The sequence below is a fragment of the Ranitomeya variabilis genome, chromosome 1 (assembly GCF_051348905.1).
Source record: "Ranitomeya variabilis isolate aRanVar5 chromosome 1, aRanVar5.hap1, whole genome shotgun sequence".
NCBI classification, from domain to species: Eukaryota; Metazoa; Chordata; class Amphibia; order Anura; family Dendrobatidae; genus Ranitomeya; species Ranitomeya variabilis.
In genome coordinates, this window is record NC_135232.1 from 1,051,934,757 (window position 1) to 1,051,961,016 (window position 26,260).

General features: G+C 47.1%; 1 protein-coding gene across 1 annotated transcript in view; it reads right to left on the reverse strand.

Annotated features, from left to right (window-relative positions):
• The window catches only part of DCUN1D4 (defective in cullin neddylation 1 domain containing 4), a 44,908-nt gene extending 20,235 nt beyond the window's left edge, over window positions 1-24,673 (reverse strand). The window contains exons 1-5 of the mRNA XM_077279785.1: window positions 24,523-24,673; window positions 14,808-14,878; window positions 14,442-14,481; window positions 12,086-12,200; window positions 8,218-8,309 (exon numbers count right to left, since the gene is read on the reverse strand). Coding sequence (XP_077135900.1) covers window positions 8,218-8,309; window positions 12,086-12,200; window positions 14,442-14,481; window positions 14,808-14,878; window positions 24,523-24,541 — 337 coding nt within the window. The 5' untranslated portion in view covers window positions 24,542-24,673. The remainder of the gene's footprint in view (window positions 1-8,217; window positions 8,310-12,085; window positions 12,201-14,441; window positions 14,482-14,807; window positions 14,879-24,522) is intronic.
• Between the last annotated feature and the right edge of the window lie 1,587 nt (window positions 24,674-26,260).

A 26,260-nucleotide genomic window follows, 5' to 3' on the forward strand; every position in this document is an offset into this window, starting at 1 on the left:
TCTAGTATCCAAAATGGGGTCACTTGTGGGGGAGCTCCAATGTTTAGGCACACAGGGGCTCTCCAAACGCTACATGGTGTCCGCTAAAGATTGGAACCAATTTTTCAATGAAATAGTCTAATGGCGCTCCTTCCCTTCCGAGCCCTGTTGTGCGCCCAAACAGTGGTTCCCCCCCAACATATGGGGTATCGGCGTACTCAGGACAAATTGTACAATAACTTTTGGGGTCCAGTTTCTCTTTTTACCCTTGGGAAGATAAAAAAAATTGTTGCTAAAAGATCATTTTTGTGACTAAAAAGTTAAATGTTCATTCTGCTGCTGTGAAGCACCTGAAGGGTTAATAAACTTCTTGAATGTGGTTTTGAGTACCTTGAGGGGTGCAGTTTTTAGAATGGTGTAACTTTTGGGTATTTTCAGCCATATAGACCCCTCAAACTGACTTCAAATGTGAGGTGGTCCCTAAAAAAAAAAGGAGATTTTTGTGTAGCCACCGTAAAATCTCTTTCTCTTAGCCTCTAATTGGGGGACACAGGACCATGGGTGTTAGACTGCTGTCCACTAGGAGGCGACACTATGCATAATCTGAAAAAGATTAACTGTGGCTCCCCCTCTGCAGTATACACCCCTGGACGGCGTCAGCCTTCCCCAGTTTTGTGCAAAAGCAGTAGGAGGAACGTAACATGAATAACAGACATGCCTATAAGAAGGCCACTATGTACGAGCTCAAAGAACAATATGAGAACTCAACAGTAACAACAGCCCAAAAAGGGCAACAGGGTGGGAGCTGTGTCCCCCAATTAGAGGCTAAGAGAAAGAGATTTTACAGTGAGTACACAAAAATCTCCTTTACTCTGTCGCCTCATTGGGGGACACAGGACCATGGGACGTCCTAAAGCAGTCCCTGGGTGGGAAGCAATGGACGAATATTGTGCAGACAGGCCCCTATACTTAGGGCACCGCCGCCTGCAGGACACATCTACCCAGGCTCGCGTCCGCTGAGGACTGGGTATGAACCCTGTAGTGTTTAGTAAACGTGTGTAGGCTAGTCCAAGTGGCCGCCTTACACACTTGTTGTGCCGAAGCCTGGTGCCGAATGGCCCAGGAGGCCCCTACCGCCCGTGTAGAGTGTGCCGTAATACCAGCTGGAAGAGGAGAATTCTTAAGGCGGTAGGCCTCTTGTATGGTGGATTTGATCCACCTGGCAAGGGTAGCTTTGGAAGCTGGCAGACCCTTGTGGCCGCCTTCCGGAAGGAGGAAAAAGAATCAGACCTCTGGAAGGATGCAGTCCTAGACACGTATATACGCAATGCCCTGACGAGGTCAAGCGTATGCAGAGCCTTCTCCACTCTATGAACCGGAACCGGACAAAGGGATGGTAGTGAAATTTCCTCATTGAGGTGGAAGTTGGACACAACCTTCGGAAGGAAGGATGGTACCGTACGAAGAACTACCTTGTCCTGGTGAAAAGCCAGGAAGGGCCGTCTGCAGGAGAGTGCTGTCAGTTCAGACACCCTGCGTAGCGAGGTGATTGCCACCAGGAAAACCACCTTCTGGGAGAGAAGGCGGAGCGGGACCTCCTTAAGGGGTTCAAAGGGTGGTTCCTGCAATGCTGTCAGGACCAGGTTGAGGTCCCACGTTTCTAGTGGTCGTCTGTAGGGGGGAACCAATCGGGAAACCCCCTGAAGGAAAGTCCTTACTTGCGGCTTGGTAGCAATGCGCCTTTGAAAAAGCACTGAGAGGGCTGACACCTGGCTCTTAAGCGAGCCCAACGACAGTCTGGCCTCCAGACCGGATTGGAGAAAACCAAGTACTTTGGGTAGGGAATAAGGGAGTGGGATCTGGCTACTAGATTCGCACCAGGTAAAGAAAGCTTTCCAGGTACGGTAATATATCTTGGCAGAGGCTGGCTTCCGTGCCCTGATCATGGTTCCAATGACGTCCGGCGAGAGCCCTGCCTGGGTTAGAACCCAGGTCTCAAGGGCCACGCCGTCAAATTGAGAGCCCCCGAGTTCTGGTGGTAGAACGGGCCTTGTGATAGAAGATCGTGGTGGACGGGGAGACGCCAGGGGGCGTCTGCTGTAAGTTGTACGATGTCGGCGTACCATGTACGTCTGGGCCAGTCCGGTGCAATTAGGATGGTTGGAACTCCCTCTTGTTTGATCTTCCTCACCACTCTGGATATCAGGGGGAGAGGTGGAAAAATATACAGAATCTGGAACTGAGTCCAGTCCTGAACCAGAGCATCTGCTCCGAGCGACCGCGGATCGTGTGTTCTGGCCATGAAGTTGGAGACCTTGGCATTGAAGTGGGATGCCATTAGATCCACATCCGGGGTCCCCCAGCGGTGACAGATCTGGCGAAAATTTCGGGATGGAGAGACCACTCTCCCGAGTCTATTCCTTGTCGTCTGAGGAAGTCTGCTTCCCAGTTGTCCACACCCGGAATGTGGACCGCCGAAAGAACCGACCCTGTATCCTCCGCCCAGCGGAGGATGTGTGACACTTCTCGCATCGCCTGGGTACTGCGGGTCCCCCCTTGGTGATTCACATATGCCACAGCCGTGGCATTGTCCGACTGTATTCTGATGTGAGAGGCTGCCAGTAAGTGATGGAAGGCCCTCAATGCCAGGAGGATGGCACGAATTTCCAGGATGTTGATGGGCATGGTCGCTTCCACTGGAGACCACTTGCCCTGTGGTGTAGGTGCACCGCACCCCAACCCGTCAGGCTCGCGTCGGTGGTCAGAACCTTCCATTGACCTGTGAGAAAGGATTTCCCCTTTGCTAGCGAGGTTGGCTTGAGCCACCAGTGCAGGGACCTCCTGGTTGACGACGTTAGCTGGAACTCCCTGTCGAGAGAAAAAGGATTCCTGTCCCAGGACTTGAGAATGGCTAGTTGGAGAGGCCTGAGGTGAAACTGGGCAAATGGGACCGCTTCTATTGCTGCCCCCATCTTGCCGAGGACTCTCATGGCAAACCGGAGAGATCGAGGGGGTTTGCGGAGGAGGGTGCGAACTCCTAGGCGGAGAGCCAGTGCCTTGTCCTTGGGAAGGAGCACTAGACCCCTGGAGGTGTTGAATAGCATTCTCAGGAAGGTCAGGGACTGACTCGGGGTTGGTGATGACTTTTGTATGTTGATTAACCAGCCCATGCGACTGAGAGTATCGGTTGTGATTGAGACGCTGAGCTCGCAGTCCTTGAAGGTGGGAGCCTTGATGAGTAGATCGTCCAGGTATGGAACGACTACTATGCCTCTGGAGTGTAGGACGTCCATGGTGGCTGCCATGACTTTGGTGAACACTCTGGGAGCCGTGGCGAGTCCGAAAGGGAGAGCCACGAATTGGTAGTGGTCCTGGCCTATTGCGAACCTGAAAAACCTCTGATGGGCAGGTGCAATGGGTATATGCAGGTAAGCGTCTTGTATGTCTATGGAGGCGTGATATTCTCCCTTCTCCATGGACGCAATGATGGACCGAAGGGACTCCATGCGGAAATGACGTAACCCGTACATATTTGTTGAGCTGTTTTAGGTCTAGTATGGGCCGTACGCTGCCTCCTTTCTTGGGAACTACGAACAGATTGGAGTAGAACCCTCGGAAGCGGTCGGTCGTGGGGACCGGTACTATGACTCCTGCTTGAAAAAGCGAGGAGACCGCTTGGTGGTAGGCACGAGCCTTGGCTGGCGGTTTTGGGGGGACAGAGAGAAAAGAATCGGTCCGGTGGGTTGGAGGTGAAGTCTATTTTGTATCCGGAAGACACTAGTTCCCTGACCCACCTGTCTTCTGTAATAGGCAGCCAGACTTGATGAAAGAGCAAAAGTCGGCCGCCTACTGGTGTGGTGTCTTCCGGAGTCCGTGAGTCATGATGAGGAGAAAGTCTGAGATTTTCCTCCTCTGGGCTTAGGCTGGCCTGCTTTTGACTGTCAGGTCTTGTCCGACCTTTGTGTCGATCGTGAGTTGTCCCTGCGTGGGGAACGGTTACGATTTTGTGCTGGACGCGAGACGGACCAGCCCGAGGAATTCCGAAAGGATTGGAATTGAGTTTGGTTACGCTTCTTGTAAGTGCGTTTAGGTCTGAGTTGGGGAAGAGAAGTACTCTTACCCCCGGTAGCGTTGGATATCATAGTGTTCACCGAAAAGTCTCCCACTGAGGTAGGGGAGGTGCGTGAGGGACTTCTTTGAGGCTGCGTCCGCTTTCCATTCCTGCAGCCAGAGGATACGCCTTATTGTGATGGCGTTTGAAGCTATCCCCGCTACTCCCCTTGCTGAATCCAGAGCTGCGTGAAGCATGTAGTCTGCTACAACTGCTATTTGAACCGCTTGGTCCGACAGCTCAGGAGCGGATGCTTGGAGAGCTTGCACATTTTTTGCCCAGGCCAGAATGGCCTTGGCAGCCCAAACTGAGGCGAACGCGGGAGCCAGGGATGCCCCTGCTGCCTCGAAAATTGAATGAGCCATGCGTTCTACCTGCCGGTCTGCTGCGTCCCTGAGGGTTGAGCTATCTGGCAGTGAAAGGAGGGTCTGTGTTGCCAGCCTAGAGAAGGGGGGGCCACTTCAGGTGGATCTGTCCATTCCTTGGTGTCCTTCTGTGGGAAGGGGTACCTCGCCTCCAGATATTTGCGATTAGCGAATTTTTTCTCAGGCTGTGAGAGCTGCTTTTTAAGGATCGCCTTAAACGCTGGGTGATTAGAGAAAACCTTAGGCGGCTTCAGAGGTCCTTCAAAGGAAATCTTATGTTCTGGGGCCTCTGGTGGCGGATCAGAAATGTCCAGCACCCGATCGATGGAAGAGATTATGTCCTCAACTAGCGCTGTATTGCTAGGAGGGATTGGGATCAGGGACCCCTCCGTTTCCCTGTCTGAGTCAGAGTCGCAGATGCCTTCCGAATCCTGTGTATCACTGAGGTGTCCCCTGCTGAGTGAGCCGGGGAGGAGGCCTTCTCTGGTCGGGGATTGCGGAGATCTGCACTGTCTGTCCCTGGAATGGGACGGTCTAGATGACCTGGAGCTACAGTGTCTCTCCCTAGAGGGGGATGACCGTGTGCTATGGGATGACGCAGATGGACTTGATCTATGGGTCCGCTTGCATCCTGGCCTAGACGTGGATATGCCAGGGTCATCTTGTTCCTGAGTCAAGCTCTCCCTTTGCCGGGTAACGGTCATAGCCGAGGCATGACCCTGCAGAGCCTGAAGCAATGTGGAGGTTAGGTTATCTATAGACTGCGTCATAGATTGCGATATCTGAGTAGCCCATTCCGGCGTGGCATTAGACACCGAAGCATTGGCAGAGGCTTCTTGGGGCTCTGACACATTAGTTTGTATACAGTTCTGGCAATGCAGGTACGTGCTGCCACTGGGGAGAGCGGTCCCGCAGGCTGTGCAGAAAGCATAATAGCAGTTCTGCCTGGTTCTCTTGGACCTTGAGCCCGGTATAGTGCACAGAGTGCAGAAGGGCTGCCGGCAGAGGACCTTACAGGGGTAGAGAAAACCTATAGGGGAGCCTTATAGGTAATATGGATTCACAGCTGAGTAAAAAGCCCAGCTGTGATCTTACCCCACCAGTGTGCCCCTAGGTCCAGCGCCTAAGATCCACAGTCCTGTGCCCCCCGGAGACTGGCTGCCTGGTCCTGCAGACCGGGAGATGCAGGGTTAATCTGCAGCAGAAAATGGCTGCTGAGAAGGAGAGGAAGGGGGAGAAGGGGGCGGAGAGCTGGAAAAAAAAGGCAAGGCTGTGTAAAAACGCGCCCTTTCTGTCTCGATCCACCCCCTTTATGACACTATAGAGTGTTGTATTTGTCATCCGGGGGGCGGTCCGGGGGGCGGAGAGGAGGCGGCGGCTTCAGCTAGGCCGAAGCCGGGGCCTAAATTAGATGCCTGAGGCCCAGAAGGGCTCCAGGCCGGCGCGAAAGTCCGGGAGGGGGTCGGATCTGAACCGGACCCCCCCCCGGATTTAAAGGCAGGATGGCAGTGGGGCTATAAGAGGAAGGGGGAGCCCGGTTGGGGTCTCCCTGAGGCAGTATAGAGCTGGTGCTGCCGCAGAGATAGGGGTGCAGGGAGCCCTGTGTCTGTCTGTGCCATGCCTGCCTGCACTCCCCCCCGGCCCCAACAGGAGCCCGCAGCTGGGCTGGGGTCCCTGGATGCAGGCGCAGTGTGCTGGCCCATTGCTGGGAGCTGTAGAATGCTGCCTGTACTGGCCCTACCTGAGATGTCTCAACCTAATACCCCCAGAGGACCCAGAGGGGGATTAGGGAGGGTGCTGTTGTCACACCTTCAGGGGCCTTTATCCTCGCCTCGACCTCAACCCAGAAACCAAAAGGAATTGGGGAAGGAGGGGGGTCTCGACTTCGAACCAGCACCCGAGGGACTGGGGAAGGAGCGGCATGGGGAATAGCCATCTCTACTTCAACTGGGCACCCCATAATAGGGGGCCGAGGAAGGAGCCATGCCGGGAGTCTCACAGGAGACCCTCTTTTCTTCATCTGTAATCCCGTCGAAAAAACGGAGTAAAAATCTTTTAGGTGTGCCTCCTATGCGACACTAAGCAAAAACTGGGGAAGGCTGACGCCGTCCAGGGGTGTATACTGCAGAGGAGGAGCCACAGTTAATCTTTTTCAGATTATGCATAGTGTCGCCTCCTAGTGGACAGCAGCATAACACCCATGGTCCTGTGTCCCCCAATGAGGCGACAGAGTAAAACGGTTTTGTAAATTTCGTTGTAAAAATGAGAAATCGCTGGTCAAATTTTAAACCCTTATAACTTCCTAGCAAAAAAAAAAATGTTGTTTCCAAAATTGTGCTGATGTAAAGTAGACATGTGGGTAATGTTATTTATTAACTATTTTGTGTCACATAACTCTCTCGTTTACCAGAATAAAAATTCAAAATTTGAAAATTGCGAAATTTTCTAAATTTTAGCCAAATTTCCATTTTTTCCACAAATAAACGCAAAAATTATCGACCTAAATTTACCACTAACATGAAGCCCAATATGTCACGAAAAAACAATCTCAGAACCGCAAGGATCCGTTGAAGCGTTCCTGAGTTATTACCTCATAAAGGGACACTGGTCAGAATTGCAAAAAACGGCGAGGTCATTAAGGTCAAAATAGGCTGGGTCATGAAGGGGTTAAAAAAAAGTTGTTTTTTTTTCCATTGCAAGATATTAGAATAAATGATACCCTAAACTTTAGAAGCCAAGACCAAGGGGGCTTTATCAGAGATTGGTCTCAGGGGCATGTCCTTTTTTTGTTGGATGAATTTGCCCAAACATAAGCAGGAGGCATCATGCGTGTGCGTGGGAGGGGTCATGGGAACATGTCCTCAGGCTTTCCCCTATGAGACATGTCATGACAAAGCCCTGCTCTCCTCACTGATCTCACTGCTTGCACCTACTGTGTGGAGTAGAGCAGGGCCATGTGTCATTGCAAACACCACCTCATGCAACTTTCATCTCTGACACTGTCAGTTCTGCTGTTCTCCATCCTCCCCCCACACTGACTGCTGTGAGATGAAAGCGGATAGAGAGCAGTCAAGGGGTTCAAGAGAGGCCTGGACGTCTTCCTGGAGCGTAACAATATTGTATCTTAGAGTTATTATGTTCTTTAGAAGGACGTAGATCTGGGGATTTATTCTGATGGAATATAGGCTGAACTGGATGGACAAATGTCTTTTTTCAGCCTTGCTAACTATGTTGCTATGTTAGAGTTGTTTATAATGACAGATCACAGAGCTGCCTGTCATTACATGTCTCAATGGAGAAAGCCTGCTTTAAGCTTCTCTGTGTGTTCATTTTTCCCCTGCACGACACCTCCCCCTTATGATTGGGCAAAATTATAACTGTCAATTCCAAGATCACATGGCTTTTAACGGCCCCCCCTGTAGCTCACTGCACCTACTGGTTAATGCAGTCATCTGATCGTTAGACAGAAGCTAAGCAGAGTCAGGCTGTGTTATATGCACAATTTTAACTTTTACATGTTGCAAAATCATGAGGACTTATTTCTTTACTTTTCTAAATCCTTCCATAAACTCTCCTATGTGTCTCTGGTCTTTGCAGCAGCAAGAAACTTCAGCACAGCCCTACCCAAAGATTATGGTGTTGAAAGGAATATAAGCCGGGTCTACCGGGGGGTGCTGCTGGCCCATAGAGCAGGATCCTATGAGACATCAGAAAACATTTTCCCCTTTAAATAAAAGGCTATAGAAAATAATGGGACCGTACCTGCATATTCATAAAACCATTCTAGGCACCGCTTGCTTGAAAACACTTCATCCTCCGCTCTTATTCTGGAAGGGTCGTATTTCTTAAACATTCTAAAAAGTATAAAAAAAAAAAAAAAAAAAAGGGCTTATGTTCAGTAACACCAGAGACCATAGCAGACGGCTGCCCATAGTTATCTTTCTTGTTGAACTGACCACAATTCACAGGCGGAAATTTTGCTGCGCTTTTAGCATTTTTCTGCCGGGGAAAAAAAAAAAAAAAAAAAAAATGCTGCATTTTACAGTAGCAGCACATTGCCAAGATCTCATTCTTACACGGCATTTTTTTAAATTTATAACTGGAGCATGTTAATTCTCTCAGCAATTTTGCTACATTCGCGTTTTGCCTGTGTAGCAATCAAATGATTTTTCACTGCACAAATATATACAAAGTATAAAACCACTGTTAAAGGGTTTGGGATTTATAATTGCAGTTTTCAGATGCATTTTATACCCTCAAATAAGGCAGTCACCATATTGCAACATCTGGCAAGTTTACTACAGCAAGAAAAAAAAAAAAAAAAAGGGAAATACCTTTAAACAGCGTGTAGCATCCATATTACGTCCCCAGTACAAACCTCCTTTAGTTTAAGGGGACTTCCCTTTAATTTTTTTTTCTTTTATTAATTTGTGGCCATGTACAGGAATGGCAATGAACAACTGTAAGTTCACTGTGCTATATAATATGATAACTGCAATATATTAAGACAATGTTGATGGGAGGAGGGCTGCTTTATGATGATCTAGTTAAAACCCCTTTAAATAGATCATCTTAAAAACACTTGTTATCAGAAGGTTCCTTTTCCTTAAGAAGACAAATTGGAAAGAAAAAAAGCACCCTTTGCCGATTTCAGCAAGGCATGAACTTGCAGAAGACTTACACATATATAAGATTCAATGACCCAATCTTTTTCCTAACTGCGTCCACTTGTTTCTCCTACCGTTTCCGTGAATAACGAGTGGAGATGCATAACGGGCTTTTGCAAAACAATTGTGGAATGTAAGGCTTCATTCAGATGACCAAAAAAAAAAAGCAGACGATTTTCAGTGTCTTGGATCAGATTTTACAGCTTTTTTTTTTTTTTTTTTTTTTTTTTTTTTACAGCTTTTATAGATTTTTCTAGGTCAGTGTGTCAGTTTTAACCCTCAAAACAAATAAGACATTTTTTGCAAAGCTTCTACCTACTCATTGCAATGCTAAAAACAGACATGTTTGAGAGGAAAGAACATGTACCCATTACAGTCTATGTAGCTGTCCGTGTTTCTTTGTGGACCATGTATTCTCCCCCCCCCCAAAAAAAAAAAAAAAAAACACAAAACATGAATTTACAGTGTCTGATTTTGATCCAACTCTTGAATCAATACCAGCCATACAAGTCTATGGGAATGTGAAAATGACATGAATTGCACACAGATGGCAGAGTATGCAATTTGTGATTTTCATGGACCCACAGACTTCTATTGGTGTTTTTGATCAATCAGATCAAAAACAAACATGCCTTGGTGATTTTTCTTGCTGACACATGGTCTGAATAATAATAAAAAAAAAAAAAAAAACCCACAGAAATCTGAACAGCTCTATAGACTATAATGGAGAGAACTAGAACCCCAATAGTGTTCTAAAAGGATGGAACTCTACGTGTTTACCTGTGGCATTAGGATATTTTCACATGAAAGATTTTTTTTTTTAATTTTAATTTTTTTCAGTGAGTCAACAGAAAAAAAAACCCACTGTACAACCACTTTGCTACTTATATATTCAGTCTTTTATGTCTTTTTTGTCCACTTCAGACTTTGAAAAATGCCTGGTGAGGAGAAAAAGTGCATATTGCTTCTTGAAAGACGGACAAACACACACAATCAGTGTCGGACTGGGGGGAGGGCATTTTCACCTGCATTCAAATATTATACTATCTTCGTTCACAAATTTACCCATATCTCTATCTACTATATAATTGTCTAAGGGTCACTTCCGTCTTTCTGTCTGTCCTTCTGTCTGTCTTTCTGTCTGTCACGGATATTCATTGGTCGCGGCCTCTGTCTGTCATTGAAATCCAAGTCGCTGATTGGTCGTGGCCGTTTTGCCGCGACCAATCAGCGACTGGCACAGTCCAGCGGCAAATGGCCGCTCCTTCCTCCCCGCAGTCAGGGCCCGCTCCATACTCCCCCTCCAGTCAGCGCTCACACAGGGTTAATGGCAGCGATAGCGGACCGCGTTATGCCGCGGGTAACACACTCCGTTACCGCTGCTATTAACCCTGTGTGACCAACTTTTTACTATTGATGCTGCCTATGCGGCACCAATAGTTAAAAGATCTAATGTTAACAATAATTAAAAAAAAAAAATCATTATATACTCACCGTCCGTCGGCCCCTCGGATCCAGAACCGGCCTTTCCCGCTCCTCGCGACCGCTCCATTCACTGCGGTCTCACGAGGACCGCTACGTTATCATCTCGCGAGACCGCAATGCACTCTTGGGACCGGAGCGCACGAGGAGCTTCGGTAACCGCTTCTCTTGCATCTGGGGCCAACGGAAGGTAAGTATATAACTATTTTTTATTTGAATTTTTTTTTTTTTTTTTTTTAACAGGGATATGATGCCCACATTGCTATATACTGCGTGGGCTGCGCAATATACTACGTGGCTGGGCAATATACGACGTGGCCTGAGTTATACACTACGTGGCCTGAGTTATACACTACGTGCGTGGGCTGTTATATACTAAGTGAGCTGTGCTATATACTACGTGGCTGTGCTATATACTACGTGGCTGTGCTATATACTACGTGGCTGTGCTATATACTACGTGGCTGTGCTATATACTACGTGGCTGTGCTATATACTACGTGGCTGTGCTATATACTACGTGGCTGTGCTATATACTACGTGGCTGTGCTATATACTACGTGGCTGTGCTATATACTACGTGGCTGTGCTATATACTACGTGGCTGTGCTATATACTACGTGGCTGTGCTATATACTACGTGGCTGTGCTATATACTACGTGGCTGTGCTATATACTACGTGGCTGTGCTATATACTACGTGGCTGTGCTATATACTACGTGGCTGTGCTATATACTACGTGGCTGTGCTATATACTACGTGGCTGTGCTATATACTACGTGGCTGTGCTATATACTACGTGGCTGTGCTATATACTACGTGGCTGTGCTATATACTACGTGGCTGTGCTATATACTACGTGGCTGTGCTATATACTACGTGGCTGTGCTATATACTACGTGGCTGTGCTATATACTACGTGGCTGTGCTATATACTACGTGGCTGTGCTATATACTACGTGGCTGTGCTATATACTACGTGGCTGTGCTATATACTACGTGGCTGTGCTATATACTACGTGGCTGTGCTATATACTCCGTGAGCTGTGCTATATACTAAGTAGGCTGTTATATACTACATGGCCGGCCGCGAACAATCAGCGACAGACGCAATCCTGTGTATTCAATGTATTATTCTGAAATCTTCATAAGTAAAACGACATACATATTCTAGAATACCCGATGCGTTATAATAATAAACTGGGTAGCGTGGATAATGAATGATGAGATGCTGCTTTCTTCTGTACAGAGTGAATCACGTGAAATATGCCAAGTACGGCCCATACAGTGGGATTGAGGGCCCAGATCTACACAGGGGCCCACCGGGGGTTCCCATAAGGGCCAGTCTGAGGTGCCAGGTGCAGGCAGTCCATTCCTCCACTTACAAGCAGAGGGTGAATAAGCAGCAACAATCCAAAATTCTCAATAACAGAACGTAGTAAATAACAAACCAGAAATGTGCTCATCAATGTGCTCCTACCCGTCGTGTCTACTTTTCTTAGCCAACAGGTCATCACCAGCAGCAGGTCTTCTCTTTTTTCGTGGGGGCATAGTCTTCGTAAAACAGTCTGAGGTGCTGCAGGAACGCAGACTCCCTGAGAGTAAAAAGGAAAATAGAAGAAATCCTCTCTCTGTACACACAACACACACATACACTCAGCCTATTACCTAACATGTTGATCCAAAAGAAGGCAAAAACCCCATGAGGCAGATACTAATAGCTCCATAATAGGGGGAAAAAAAAAATCATACTAGTTCCTTGGATCAATGTCTCCTCCCAGTATCTAGTACCCCAAACTCGTCATATTATACTTTTCAAGAAAGGCATCCAGGCCTCCTTGTACTTTTGTATATGAATCAACCGTTACAAAATCATGTGGCAGAGAGTTCAATAATCTCTCACTGCTCTTACAGTAAAGAACCAGTGTCTGTGATCATTTCACCTTTTTTCCCTCTAGACACAGAGGATGCCCCTTGACAGCATGTACCTTGAAAAAGTCCTCATTTTGCAAAAGTGAATAATCCAAAGTTTGATTGCAATATCAAGAAAGGTTGCTCTTCTCTGTACCCGCTCTAGATCAGTCATATCCTTCTTATACATCAGAGACCAAAATTGTACGCAGTATTCTAAGTGTGGCCGCACTAGTGACTTGTATAAAGGCAAACTATGTTTTTGTCATGAGCATCTGTGTCTCTTTTAAAGCATCCCATTATTTCATTTGCATTAGCAGCTGCTGCCTGGCACTGGGCACTAAAGCAGAGTTTGCTATCCATCCATACGCCCAATGCTTTTTCCATGAGTTTTACAATTAGTACATAATACATTTTATTTCCTCTCCAGAATCTAACATTTATCTACAATAAACTTTAATTGCTCAAGCCTCCAGCTTCTATAAATCCCTCTGTAATGTTAAATTATCCTCCCGTGTTGTATACTTTGATTGCAGAGTTTAGCATCATCTGCAAATACTGAAATTCTACACTGTATGCCCCCTACAACAGGGATGCCAAACTCAAATGTACAAAGGGACAACATTTAACCTTGATATTTATTTTAAAAAAAGTCTACAATTGAGGACCTTTTGACTGATCAAATATAATGATGAAACTTTTTATATGGGGTAGCATAGAGAGTCGCGACTGGTCATGTGAATGATGGATGGTATGTATCACAGAGGTGGGTGGCCCTGTGATGGAAGCCTGGGTATGTTTTGCTCAAGCAGATCTACTGCTGAGGGGTTTGTTTACATTGGGAAGGCTTCCAGGTGATTGGAGAGATGGGTGGGTTCAGTCACCTACAAACCCAGCCAAAGAGGCGTGTCTGAACACGTAAGTTGGTTTTGTGTGAAAGGACCTGTGGTGATGTCACGCTCACCTGACTAGCCATGTGACAGGTACCTGGGTGTGGTTACACCTATGTAAAGGAGGTGTGTGTAGCACATGGTGAGAGAGATTGAGTGAGTGTGTGAGTGTCTGTCAGGGTGGACACACTTCCATGTGTCCTGGCAGGACACTGCAGAATGGCCTGTGTGTTGGACGGTTCCAAGTGGGGACGTCCTGGAAGCACACAGAGACCATTCCAGGCTGGAGAGCCTGCGTGCTTGACATAGCACGGACGGTTGGTGTTGGGAGACTCCTGGGAGTGGAGTCGTCCTGGAAGCACCTGGAGACCGTAGACCTGGACGGTCTGTGTTGAGGACCTGGGACTGACCTGAAGTCAGTGTAAGGAGTGGAACTTCTGAGAGGTAAGCCCGGACAACGGGATTATAATATACAGCAGAGAAGCCTATCTGCTACGTGAACTGTCTAATGTTTCATGGCTGTAATGAAATGGACTGTACCCTGTCTGGTTTATGCGGAGTTTGAATAAACCATATGGACTGACATGTGTGAGGTATCGTGCCTGAAGTGTTTATCCTGCTGCCAAGCGAGTATCCCCAAGACCCGTAGCAGGTGAAACGCTACAATGGACACAAACTTAGAGGGGTTGTCCTACGAACAAAGTACATTCCAATTATCAGATCTTAAAATAAAATTAGCACATAATCACAAATGGGGAATACTGGAATAATATAGGCTATAAAAGAGCAGAAAAAGCATGTGTCCCAATTTAAATATGTAATAACAAAGGATAATCATCCTTGAATACAGATAAAGTATGATGCCAACAAAAGTGCCCCCCAAACATAGTACGATACCCCGCAATGAATTCCCCCAACCAAATGTTTGAAGCATGATATGTGGGAAAAGGTTGAAAAGTTCTAGGGGGCTGAATACTTTCGCAAGGCACTGTATATACATAAACACAAGTCTGGAAAAAAATTTTGAATTTCTACCTGTCTGGTGATCGTCTTGACCCACGTCTTCTGTCAAATTCTGGAAATGGTACATGAAATAGTCAGCCATTGATGTATGACACACACCTAGTGCTCATTGTACGGCTACATTAGTTCTGGGTAATGAAGGGTCAGCACTGCAGTTGGTGGTAGTGGCAGGGGGATTTTAGAGGGGCTGCGCTACAAAATTCAATATAGTTTTATCGAACAGCAGATCAAATGGATAAGAAACATGTAGTGTACATATATGTAACAGGTGTAACGCCGAGGTGTCCATGCACAGGATACATGGATGGATTCTCAATCTACTTAGACAACAAACTGCAACTATTCCAGAATCCCATGGTGCCACTGTCTTGTCATTACCAGCCGGTTGAGTGTGTGGTATATCTTGTGAATATTTGCCAGTGTTGATAGATGAGAGTTCAGTTGAAAATCTGCAATGAAATGAGAAAAACAGTTTTTCACTATAGATATTAGATACAGCCCATGTACACACCATATATCGGGTGTCCGAGAATCTCTACCAATGGAATGGGGTCATTTACGGGAATTGTAGCTGTATTACCGCGTTGTGATCGCCCCCTTAGTGGCAGGTGGAGTTGGGCAGAATGTGTCTCTTGAGTGAGGCAATACCACTGGTGCTGCAGGTTATGGAGGAACGGGCACCCTGTTGGAAATATTGTTCATGTGAAGCAATAATCGTGCCACTATTTATTAAGCCTGGGCATTCTGATGGCATCCTCGTTTGTGGGGGAAACACAACCTCTGCTATCAATAATATTCAGGGGGACACACACTGCCAACACGCTTGTTAATGGAGGTGATGGGAGTCTGAAGGGCAACACTGCTGGTACATATTAGAAACATGGCCACAGACAGTATGACTTCAATCATTTACATTAGCTTTTATACAAAGCTACAGACTGATTTCTTACTCTCAATTCAGGGGTAAAATCTGGATCCAGTGAAGATACGATTTTCCCATTACTGAGATAGGAGAATGCGGTCGGTGTTTTTTTATTCCAGGGTCTACATTGAAGCCTATAGAGAATAAAATGCAGCAAGAAACAGTTCAGCAGCAACTTTAGCCGCACTTTGGGCAAGAGTTTTCATGAAATCATATCTACGGTACTTTGCTGGAACAGTTAAACAACTTTTCTGCCTAATAAAAAAAATTAAGTTTGGAATTAAATTTAAAAAAAAAAAAAACCAAAAAATCCCAGTATTTAGACTACAAGGCTTAAAGCTAAGTTCACATCTAGAGTAAATACTGCCGTTTTCTCTGCTGCTTTCCATCCACATTATTTCTGCAGGAGTCCACACAGTAACATGCAATCTATTCTCCCCTTTATTTGATGCATTTGTAATTCGGATTTAATCCCTTACAGACATGTGGGGAATAGTACGCACACGTCAGACTCCATTTGGTGCAGGCTTTGGTGCGGAGATCGCACCTTTCCGGGCACATGATAGCTTATCTATACAGCTGACATGTGCCCGCATCAGATGCAGGTGGAATAGCAATCCCGTCACTAATCCTGCCAATCGGTGACCCCATTCACATGATGGCGGGTCATCGATGGGTCGGCATGACAACCAGAGGTCTGCAGCAGACCTCTGTGGTTGTCATTGCCAGATCGCTCTGTGGTCGGCGGCACTCATAGCAATTGAGCATTTCTGCTACACACAGGCGATCTGATCATTGCCGGTGTATAGCAGAGGGGATCAAAGTACTGCAGCTTCTAATCTCCCATAGAGACTACTGAAGCATGCAAAAAGAAAAAAAAAAGTTTAAAAATGTAAAAAAATAAATAAAAAATCTGAAAGTTAAAATCACCCCCCTTTCGCCCAATTCAAACTAAAACAATTAAAAAAAATCAAATATACACATATTTGGTATTGCTGTGTTCAGAATCGCCCAATCAATAAAAAAAATGAATTAATCAGATCGCTAAATGGCGTAACGAGAAAAAAAATTAAGAATACCAGAATTACATTTTTTCGGTCGCCGCTACATTGCACTAAAATGCAATAATGGGTGATGAAAGATTGTATCTACACTAAAATTGTATCAATAAGAAAGTCAGCTCGGTGTGCAAACAAATTAAGCCTTCACCCAACCCGAGATCAAGAAAAATAGAGACGATACAGGTCTCGGAAAATGGCTCTGGGAAGATGGGGGAGCAAAAAACAAAATGTAAAAATGTAAAATGGCCTTGGGGTTAAAGCCATTTTTTATGCATTTTTTTAGTACAGAAAAGCTTTGTTTCTGCACTTAAAGGGCACCTGTCACCCCGTTTTTTGAAGATGAGCTAAAAATACCGTTATATAGGGGCAGAGCTGGGCGTTACATTAGTGTCTTTGTGTGCCTTTATAACCTACCTAAGCTGCCGAAATACCTTTGTAAAGTCGCCGTTTTCTGCTGTCACTCACGCTGGTCTGGTCATATGGGCGTGGTGACAGCGCTGTTTCTCCCCCAGAAACCTGCTCATCATTACGTTGGTGGCGTAGTGGTGTGCGCATGTCCAAAGCGAAGATCCACTGCCCAGGAGATTCAAAACAGCGCGGTCTTCGCTATTCGCCGTTTACCGGTGGGCGCGGCCATCTTTCCTGTGGCCGCGCGTGCGCAGATGGAGATCGTGGCGGCCATTTTCCTGAAGCCCCGGGCAGCAGAGCGCTCCATCTGCGCACGCGCGTCCACAGGACAGATGGCCGCGCCCACCGGTAAACGGCGAATAGCGAAGACCGCGCTGTTTTGAATCTCCTGGGCAGTGGATCTTCGCTTTGGACATGCGCACACCACTACGCCACCAACGTAATGAGCAGGTTTCTGGGGGAGAAACAGCGCTGTCACCACGCCCATATGACCAGACCAGCGTGAGTGACAGCAGAAAACGGCGACTTTACAAAGGTATTTCGGCAGCTTAGGTAGGTTATAAAGGCACACAAAGACACTAATGTAACGCCCAGCTCTGCCCCTATTTAACGGTATTTTTAGCTCATCTTCAAAAAACGGGGTGACAGGTGCCCTTTAAAAACACAACTGCACTCTACCAAGAAAAATCGCACCCCAAAAACGCACAGTTCAACTGCATCATCAGCTGCACACTGGGCATGGGTTATCATGAAATCACATTACTTTGCATGGACAATTAAGCAAATATTTTACTGTAGAAAAAAAAAAAAACTGGGAAAACACTACATGGGAACATGGCAGGAGCTATTTGGATTCTTGTTGCAAATGTTCGGGAGAAAGAGTAACCACAGCTCATACCTGCTGAGGCATCCTATTATACAGACCTGAGGGTACATTTTCCAGTTCTTTTACATCCCCTGCACTGCACAGGGCGTTTGAGTCTTACAGGTTGATTAGTAAATTTCTCCCCTTTTCAAAAAGTTAAATGCACCAAAAATCAGGGCTGTGTAGTCAGTAAGCCAAACCTCCGACTTCTCAATTTCCCCGACTCCGTCTCCACTACTGAGCATGTACATAAAGTGCAGCACAGATTCATCTCCACCAAAAGCTGAGATTCTCAGATCAGGAACAGAACAGACATTTATATAGGACATTTTATAACTTTCCTAAATTATTATGAAACATTTACAGCTCATCCTGCATTGTACTACTGAACCCAATGTATTAAATATTTTAGGAGTAGGAGTCAGTCCATTTTATACCAACTCCACCAGAATGGACTCAGACACTGACTCCACAGCCCTGCCAGAAATCTTGGTTTGGTTAAAGGGGTTGTCCACCATTAAGACAACCTTTTCTTAAATGCCAGAGTCCTCCAATTAAAATAAAGGCTTATAGTCACCTCCAGCACCAGCAATGTTCTAGTAATGTCAGTTTGCTTGTGTGGCGTTATTAGATCACTTGAGCATTGCAGCCCTTCTCTGCCTCGGCTCCCAGCTTCATTCCCACCCTTGTTCCACTCTCTACAAGGGGACTGATCGCACTGCTACAGTTTGTCAGAGCCGTCAATCACCAGGTAATGGGACTGGAGAGTGGGGGGTAGAATGAGCTGACACATTCCCTTTGCGCATCCCTAAATGCCAGTGGGGGCTCGCTGAAACTGATTAAATTTGCTGATGACACAAAACTGGAGCAGTGGGCAGCAACTAACAGAATGGTTTCTAACAGGGAAAAATGCAAAGTACGGTACTACATCTGGGCAATAATAATGAAAAAAATAAACATACAGAATAGGAGTAATAGGGCTAAGCAACAGCACATGTGAAAAAGATTTGGGTATACTAATAGATCACAGACTGCACATGAGTCAACAGTGTGATGCAGCAGCAATACAATTCTGGCACATTTAAAAAAAAAAACAAAACAGACATCAACAGACTGGAGCAAGTTCATAGAAGAGCGACTAGAATAATGACCAATCTGCAATCCATGTCCTATGAGGAATGGTTACATGATTTGGGAATGTTTAGCTTGCAAAAAAAGAAGACAGGAGACTTAATAGCTGTCTACAAATATCTCTAGGGCTGTCACATTGTAGAAGGATCATCTTTAGGCTGGTGTCACACTTGCGAGTGCCATGCAAGAAACTCGCGCAAGTCTCTTGCATTAATACCCGGCACTCGGGACCGAAGCGTGCAGCTGTATGTATTTCTATGCAGCCGCATGCTCCGGTCCCGAGTGCCGGCGGCGGTGCTGGGTATTGATGCGCGAGTTTCTCACATGGCACTCGCAAGTGTGACCCCGGCCTAAAGATGATCCTTCTACAATGTGCGAGTTTTCAAAACATCACTCACACTGAAAAAACATCTGTGTGGACGATTTTTTCCATGAAGGGAGCCTAGCATCACACTTGCCACAAAGTCAACCTATTTTATACTGAGTCCACCAAAATGAACACCGATTCCTCAGCCCTGGCCATAAGGTACATTATAATGTTTGGTTCCATATGCACATTACGTACCATACTATATGAGCACTAGGTGTGCAATATATTCCCTACAATAGAGGTGGATCATATACCACATTAATTGTCACCTGTTTAACCTATATTCTTGGTGAAACATTATAAGCACTTAACTGATAAACTAATGAATTCATGATCTAATCATATGTACTATTATGCATTTAGGATTTCACCACGGACCCATGACCCAATCTTATGCACCTGGGGGTTATTATAGCTTAGGCCACTTTCACACTAGCGTCGGGTTACCGACGCTAGCGTTCTCTGCGCCGCACAACGGGGGCAGCGGATGCATTTTTCCAGCGCATCCGCTGCCCCATTGTGAGGTGCGGGGGAAGTGCAGGGAGGTGGGGGCGGAGTTCCGGCTGCGCATGCGAGGTCGGAAAAAGCAGACCGTCGGCGGCAAAAAACATTACATGTAGCGTTTTTTTGTGCCGATGGTCCGCCACAGCACGGCGCAACCGTCCCACGACGGTTGCGACGTGTGTCAATCCATCGCAATACGTCACTTAATGTTAGTCTATGGGGAAAAAACGCATCCTGCAAGCACTTTTGCAGGATGTGTTTTTTCTGCAAAACGACGCATTGTGACGGATTGCAGTTAACGCTAGTGTGAAAGTAGCCTTAGAGATGTGATACAGGGACACAGATCATTAACAGGTTACTGTTTTTGATATATTACAGGTTTGCCTTAGGCTACGTTCACACGTTGCATTTTTTTTTTCTTTCTGCAGTCAAAACCTGCTTGCATGGCAGTAAAGCAGCAGCTTCAAAAAAAAGAAGGTTTTACTGAGTGTCTGTTGTCTCGTGCATGCTGATAAAGTTTAGTCCCCCCCCCCCACAAAATACAATGATGCAATTTCCTTAAGGTTTTGGTTTCCAAAAACGCAGCAAAACTTGATACCTGCATTTTTGCACTTATTCATTGCTTTCTATGGGTGAAAAAAAAATGCTATAAAAAGCTGAAAGAAGTGTCATGCTACAAAAAAAAAAAAAAAAAGTGTGCGCATGAGATTTATGAAATCTCATAGCTTTTGCTGGTACTGTACAAAGCAGCAAAAACGCAATGTGTGAACATAGCCTTACCTGCATAATGTCACTGTGTCTGTATTCCACATTTTATCATTTTCCCACATTTTATATATTAAAATGGTTTTATTGTTTTTTTTGCATATTATGTTAACAAAGAATTTTGCTTTTGTGAATGGACAGGGAGCTGTATCCACACTAGCTCCTTTCACTTCTATGGAAATTCCAACAATAGCGCACAGCTGAAAGTACACGACAAACATGGCCTTTTAAAGAAGGTCAGCAGCATCTGAGGTCTGTATGATAAATGGTAGCATCATCTTAGAATACAGACTGCAGCTGCTGAAGCGCCTCTTCTACCAGTCACTTAAATATGCTATGTAATGTAAGGGTGGCAGAGTCAGGGGCACACTCCTACTAGAAGAAATAAAAACAAGTAATGTGTCGATTAAAATAGGGAGAATGTGAAAATTCATCGGACACGCCATTAAGAGAAGCCAACCACTGGCACCATTCTGGGGAGCTGTGCAATCTTTGATGGCTTCCATTAGTTATACAGTATAATATTTGTGGCGCCACTTGGGTAAATAGCGGAGCGGACCGGTCCCTCTAATAAGCGGATTTTACTTGAAGTAAACTTTCTGCAGAACCCGATCAGTCACTCATCGATTCTACAGAAGACGTCTTCGACACTAACTAAATAATCGAATGATCACTAGGGTAGGTGGCAGACCCTCAATGGATGGTATGAAGTTGTATAGTGCGCTGTGCCTTTGGAGCCAACCACTGAGCTCCTGTAGATCCTTAGTGAACAGAAGGAAGGAACTGCCCACCATCAGGCACGTGGAGATGCTTAATTAGGATTTATTCAGAATATCTCATATCCATAAATGACATCACTGTCAGTATAGAAAAAATGTAACATTTGGGGTAAATGGCCTTCATCATACGTATCTGTTGTGGTAAATGCTCTCAAAATTAGAAAGGTCCGGGATTTGGGGTGGGCTTCCCCAGAGCAAAAAGGAAACCAAGAGCAAGTATTGTGAAGAGCGGTCCCGATTTGCCTTTTTGCTCTGGGGAAGCCCACCCCAAAAGCTAGCCCCTTCTAATTTTGAGATAATTTTCCACAGCAGACACATCTGACAAACGGTATTTAGTAGTGATGAGCGAGCACGCTCGGGTGTTCTCCGAGTATTTTTGGGCGTGCTCGTATATTATGTTTGTGTCCCCGCAGATGCATAATTTGCGGCTGTTAGATAACCTGATCACATGCAGGGCTTGCCTGTTTGTTAGGGAATCCCCACAAGTATTCAGGCTGTCTAGCAGCCACAAATCATGCAGCTACGGGGACTCAAACATAATCTACGCTCATGCCTAAGATACTCGGAGAACACCCGAGCATGCTCGCTCATCACTAGTATTTAGCCAAAATTTTACCTTTTTTCCCCCGTACTGACAGCAGTGTGATATGGAAATTAGATATTCTGAATAAATCCTAATTCAGCACCTCCACGAGCCTTATGGTCGGCAGTTCCTTCGATCCATTCACTACTAACCAAATAATCCACGGAATATTTCTACAAATATTTAGACATCGCAGTGCACAATGATCTCTCAGGAACTCCATGATGTGGTGTCCTAGCAGATGCCATCACTGAGCCTTAGCCGGCTGTGGAATAGAAAGGTGTAGACCACCACAAACCGCAGCCCATATTCTGCGGAGAGAGCCAATGCGGAGTATCACCCTGTGCTCGGCAGAATCCCTGGGGAATACAAACATGGAGACTTCTATTAGTAAATGACAGCAGGACGGTACCACGATGCGTCCTTCATTCCTACTCATCGGCTGCCCCAGGAAGACCCCCGGCACATTGGATACCCAGGCCTCCATTCACCAATTTGTGTGGGATGAGTAACGTCCTAACACAAAGCAGCCACGCGCCCCTGACTGATCTCTCACCTGCTGTACCTGCATATGTCAGCTCTATAGTCTGTACAGAAACATTAGAAGAGCAACCCTGCTAGCATACACCACATAAGTGCCTCGCCGTGCCGTCCTCCAGGCACGGCCATAAAGCTCTATGGCCGCATCACCGCAGGCTGGAAGACATCATACCCGACACCGGTGTCTCAGCACCGGGTAAAAGCTAAAGGGTTATTCCAACATATACAGAAGGAGCATTGCCCCCCTGCCTCGTTACTTCTTGGTTGCCAGGGGTGACAGTCGGCACCAGTGGCATCATCCCGATCTGTGGGCTCTCTCATGAGGCACCTTGGTCTCTACAGCACTGAGAGCGCAGGGCAGCGAAATGGGGCAGGACGGGAACCAGAGAGCGCTTACAAGCATCTATAGAAAAGAGCTTGTACGAGACCAACCGATAAGACTGCAGAGGTGGCCGGTAACCTAGGCAATGAGCAGTAAACAAAAAAATATAAATTGCTTCTTCTGAACAGGAGCATTTTTAATTAGACGTTAATGGCAAAATTACTAAATTTTACAAGCAAGTTGCTATTTCTCCTCATATAAGAGCACAGCAACAGCCCTTTAATAAACTGGAGGACTCCCCGGCACACGAGCCTTGGTCCACAGTAACAACGACGGCCCGACCCATTATAAAGGGACACAAACCGCACTTCTCTGGACCTGGGATCATCATGTCAGGGCTGTAAGGTTACAGACAGCTGCCCCGACAGGAAGGACTGGGTAGGAATGCAATGTGATGGCAACCATGCAAGACCACCAGCCTCAGGTACATGGAGGAGCCCTACAGCCAGCGACATTTACATGGAGGAGCCCTACAGCCAGCGACATTTACATGGAGGAGCCCTACAGCCAGCGACATTTACATGGAGGAGCCCTACAGCCAGCGACATTTACATGGAGGAGCCCTACAGCCAGCGACATTTACATGGAGGAGCCCTACAGCCAGCGACATTTACATGGAGGAGCCCTACAGCCAGCGACATTTACATGGAGGAGCCCTACAGCCAGCGACATTTACATGGAGGAGCCCTACAGCCAGCGACATTTACATGGAGGAGCCCTACAGCCAGCGACATTTACATGGAGGAGCCCTACAGCCAGCGACATTTACATGGAGGACCCCTACAGCCAGCGACATTTACATGGAGGACCCCTACAGCCAGCGACATTTACATGGAGGAGCCCTACAGCCAGCGACATTTACATGGAGGAGCCCTACAGCCAGCGACATTTACATGGAGGAGCCCTACAGCCAGCGACATTTACATGGAGGACCCCTACAGCCAGCGACATTTACATGGAGGACCCCTACAGCCAGCGACATTTACATGGAGGAGCCCTACAGCCAGCGACATTTACATGGAGGACCCCTATAGACAGCGACATTTACATGGAGGACCCCTATAGACAGCGACATTTACATGGAGGACCCCTATAGACAGCGACATTTACATGGAGGACCCCTATAGACAGCGACATTTACATGGAGGACCCCTATAGACAGTGACATTTACATAGAGGACCCCTATAGACAGTGACATTTACATGGAGGACCCCTATAGACAGTGACGTTTACATGGAGGACCCCTATAGACAGTGACGTTTACATGGAGGACCCCTATAGACAGTGGCATTGCTGGCTGGTAGCATTGGGCATGTGCCCCCACCTTGTGTCTGGACATCAGACTTCTGCCCACAGCCCCCTGGTGGTGAGAGGCGACCTCTGGCCTGAGCTCATCAATACTGTCTGAGCAGCAGCCTGCGCACAAAGGACGGAGTCCAGCAGTGAGCCGCCCTGCCCGGCCACCAGATGGCAGCACCGAGCACACAGCCGCCACCACCTCCCCCTGCAGGACCGCGCACCCCCGGCTGTCCGGCCGAGCCTCACAGCCCGCAGGGTGGGGGGGGGGGGGGGGAAGTAGGAGGACTGTCTCCGACAAGGGGAGGGAGAGCCAGACGGTGATGGCGGCCGCTATTATTACGCAGCAGCTATTCCTGCACAATGCCCCTATTACCCTTATCACAGCTAGGGGGCGCCACAGCCTCCATAACACATGACGCACATTCAGCAGGAGCAGCCCGCACCTTCTCCGGACCAGTCTGCGGCGCCGCGGCCTCTACTTACTGACAGCATCCGAGTGCATTTTCGTGTGACGCAGACAGACAGCCACTAGCAGCCCGGTCCCCCCGCTTCAGCTACTCGACCCGCACTCACTTCTCCGGGCACACGCACTCTACTCAGCCCCGCCCACGGCTGCGCTCATTGGACAGACATTAACATCTTTCCCACCCCTCGATCACAATGATTGGATCAGTAGAGCAGTGGGCGGGGACTGGAGGTTGCGGGTCTCGGGGCGGGTATGGAGGTGGGCACTTCGTGATGTCACAGGTAGCAGATTTTTTGTTTCCCGCAGACCACGTCCATAAACAAATACCGGGTTATGTGCTTACCGTGACGTCATCAGCTGTAGAGAGTGTGTGACGTCAGCTGTGAGGACTCGGGCTGTCACCACTTATTACATGTACAGACACTGGAGAAGCAGGACTCGGGCTGTCACCACTTATTACATGTACAGACACTGGAGAAGCAGGACTCGGGCTGTCACCACTTATTACATGTACAGACACTGGAGAAGCAGGACTCGGGCTGTCACCACTTATTACATGTACAGACACTGGAGATGCAGGACTCCGGCTGTCACCACTTATTACATGTACAGACACTGGAGAAGCAGGACTCGGGCTGTCACCACTTATTACATGTACAGACACTGGAGAAGCAGGACTCGGGCTGTCACCACTTATTACATGTACAGACACTGGAGAAGCAGGACTCGGGCTGTCACCACTTATTACATGTACAGACACTGGAGAAGCAGGACTCGGGCTGTCACCACTTATTACATGTACAGACACTGGAGAAGCAGGACTCGGGCTGTCACCACTTATTACATGTACAGATACTGGAGAAGCAGGACTCGGGCTGTCACCACTTATTACATGTACAGACACTGGAGATGCAGGACTCAGGCTGTCACCACTTATTACATGTACAGACACTGGAGAAGCAGGACTCGGGCTGTCACCACTTATTACATGTACAGACACTGGAGAAGCAGGACTCGGGCTGTCACCACTTATTACATGTACAGACACTGGAGAAGCAGGACTCGGGCTGTCACCACTTATTACATGTACAGATACTGGAGAAGCAGGACTCGGGCTGTCACCACTTATTACATGTACAGACACTGGAGAAGCAGGACTCGGGCTGTCACCACTTATTACATGTACAGACACTGAAGAAGCAGGACTCGGGCTGTCGCCACTTATTACATGTACAGATACTGGAGAAGCAGGACTCGGGCAGTCACCACTTATTACATGTACAGACACTGGAGAAGCAGGACTCGGGCAGTCACCACTTATTACATGTACAGACACTGGAGAAGCAGGACTCGGGCAGTCACCACTTATTACATGTGCAGACACTGGAGAGGCAGGACTCGGGCAGTCACCACTTATTACATGTGCAGACACTGGAGAGGCAGGACTCGGGCTGTCACCACTTATTACATGTGCAGACACTGGAGAAGCAGGACTCCGGCTGTCACCACTTATTACATGTACAGATACTGGAGATGCAGGACTCGGGCTGTCACCACTTATTACATGTACAGACACTGGAGAGGCAGGACTCGGGCTGTCACCACTTATTACATGTACAGACACTGGAGAAGCAGGACTCGGGCTGTCACCACTTATTACATGTACAGACACTGGAGAAGCAGGACTCGGGCTGTCACCACTTATTACATGTACAGATACTGGAGATGCAGGACTCGGGCTGTCACCACTTATTA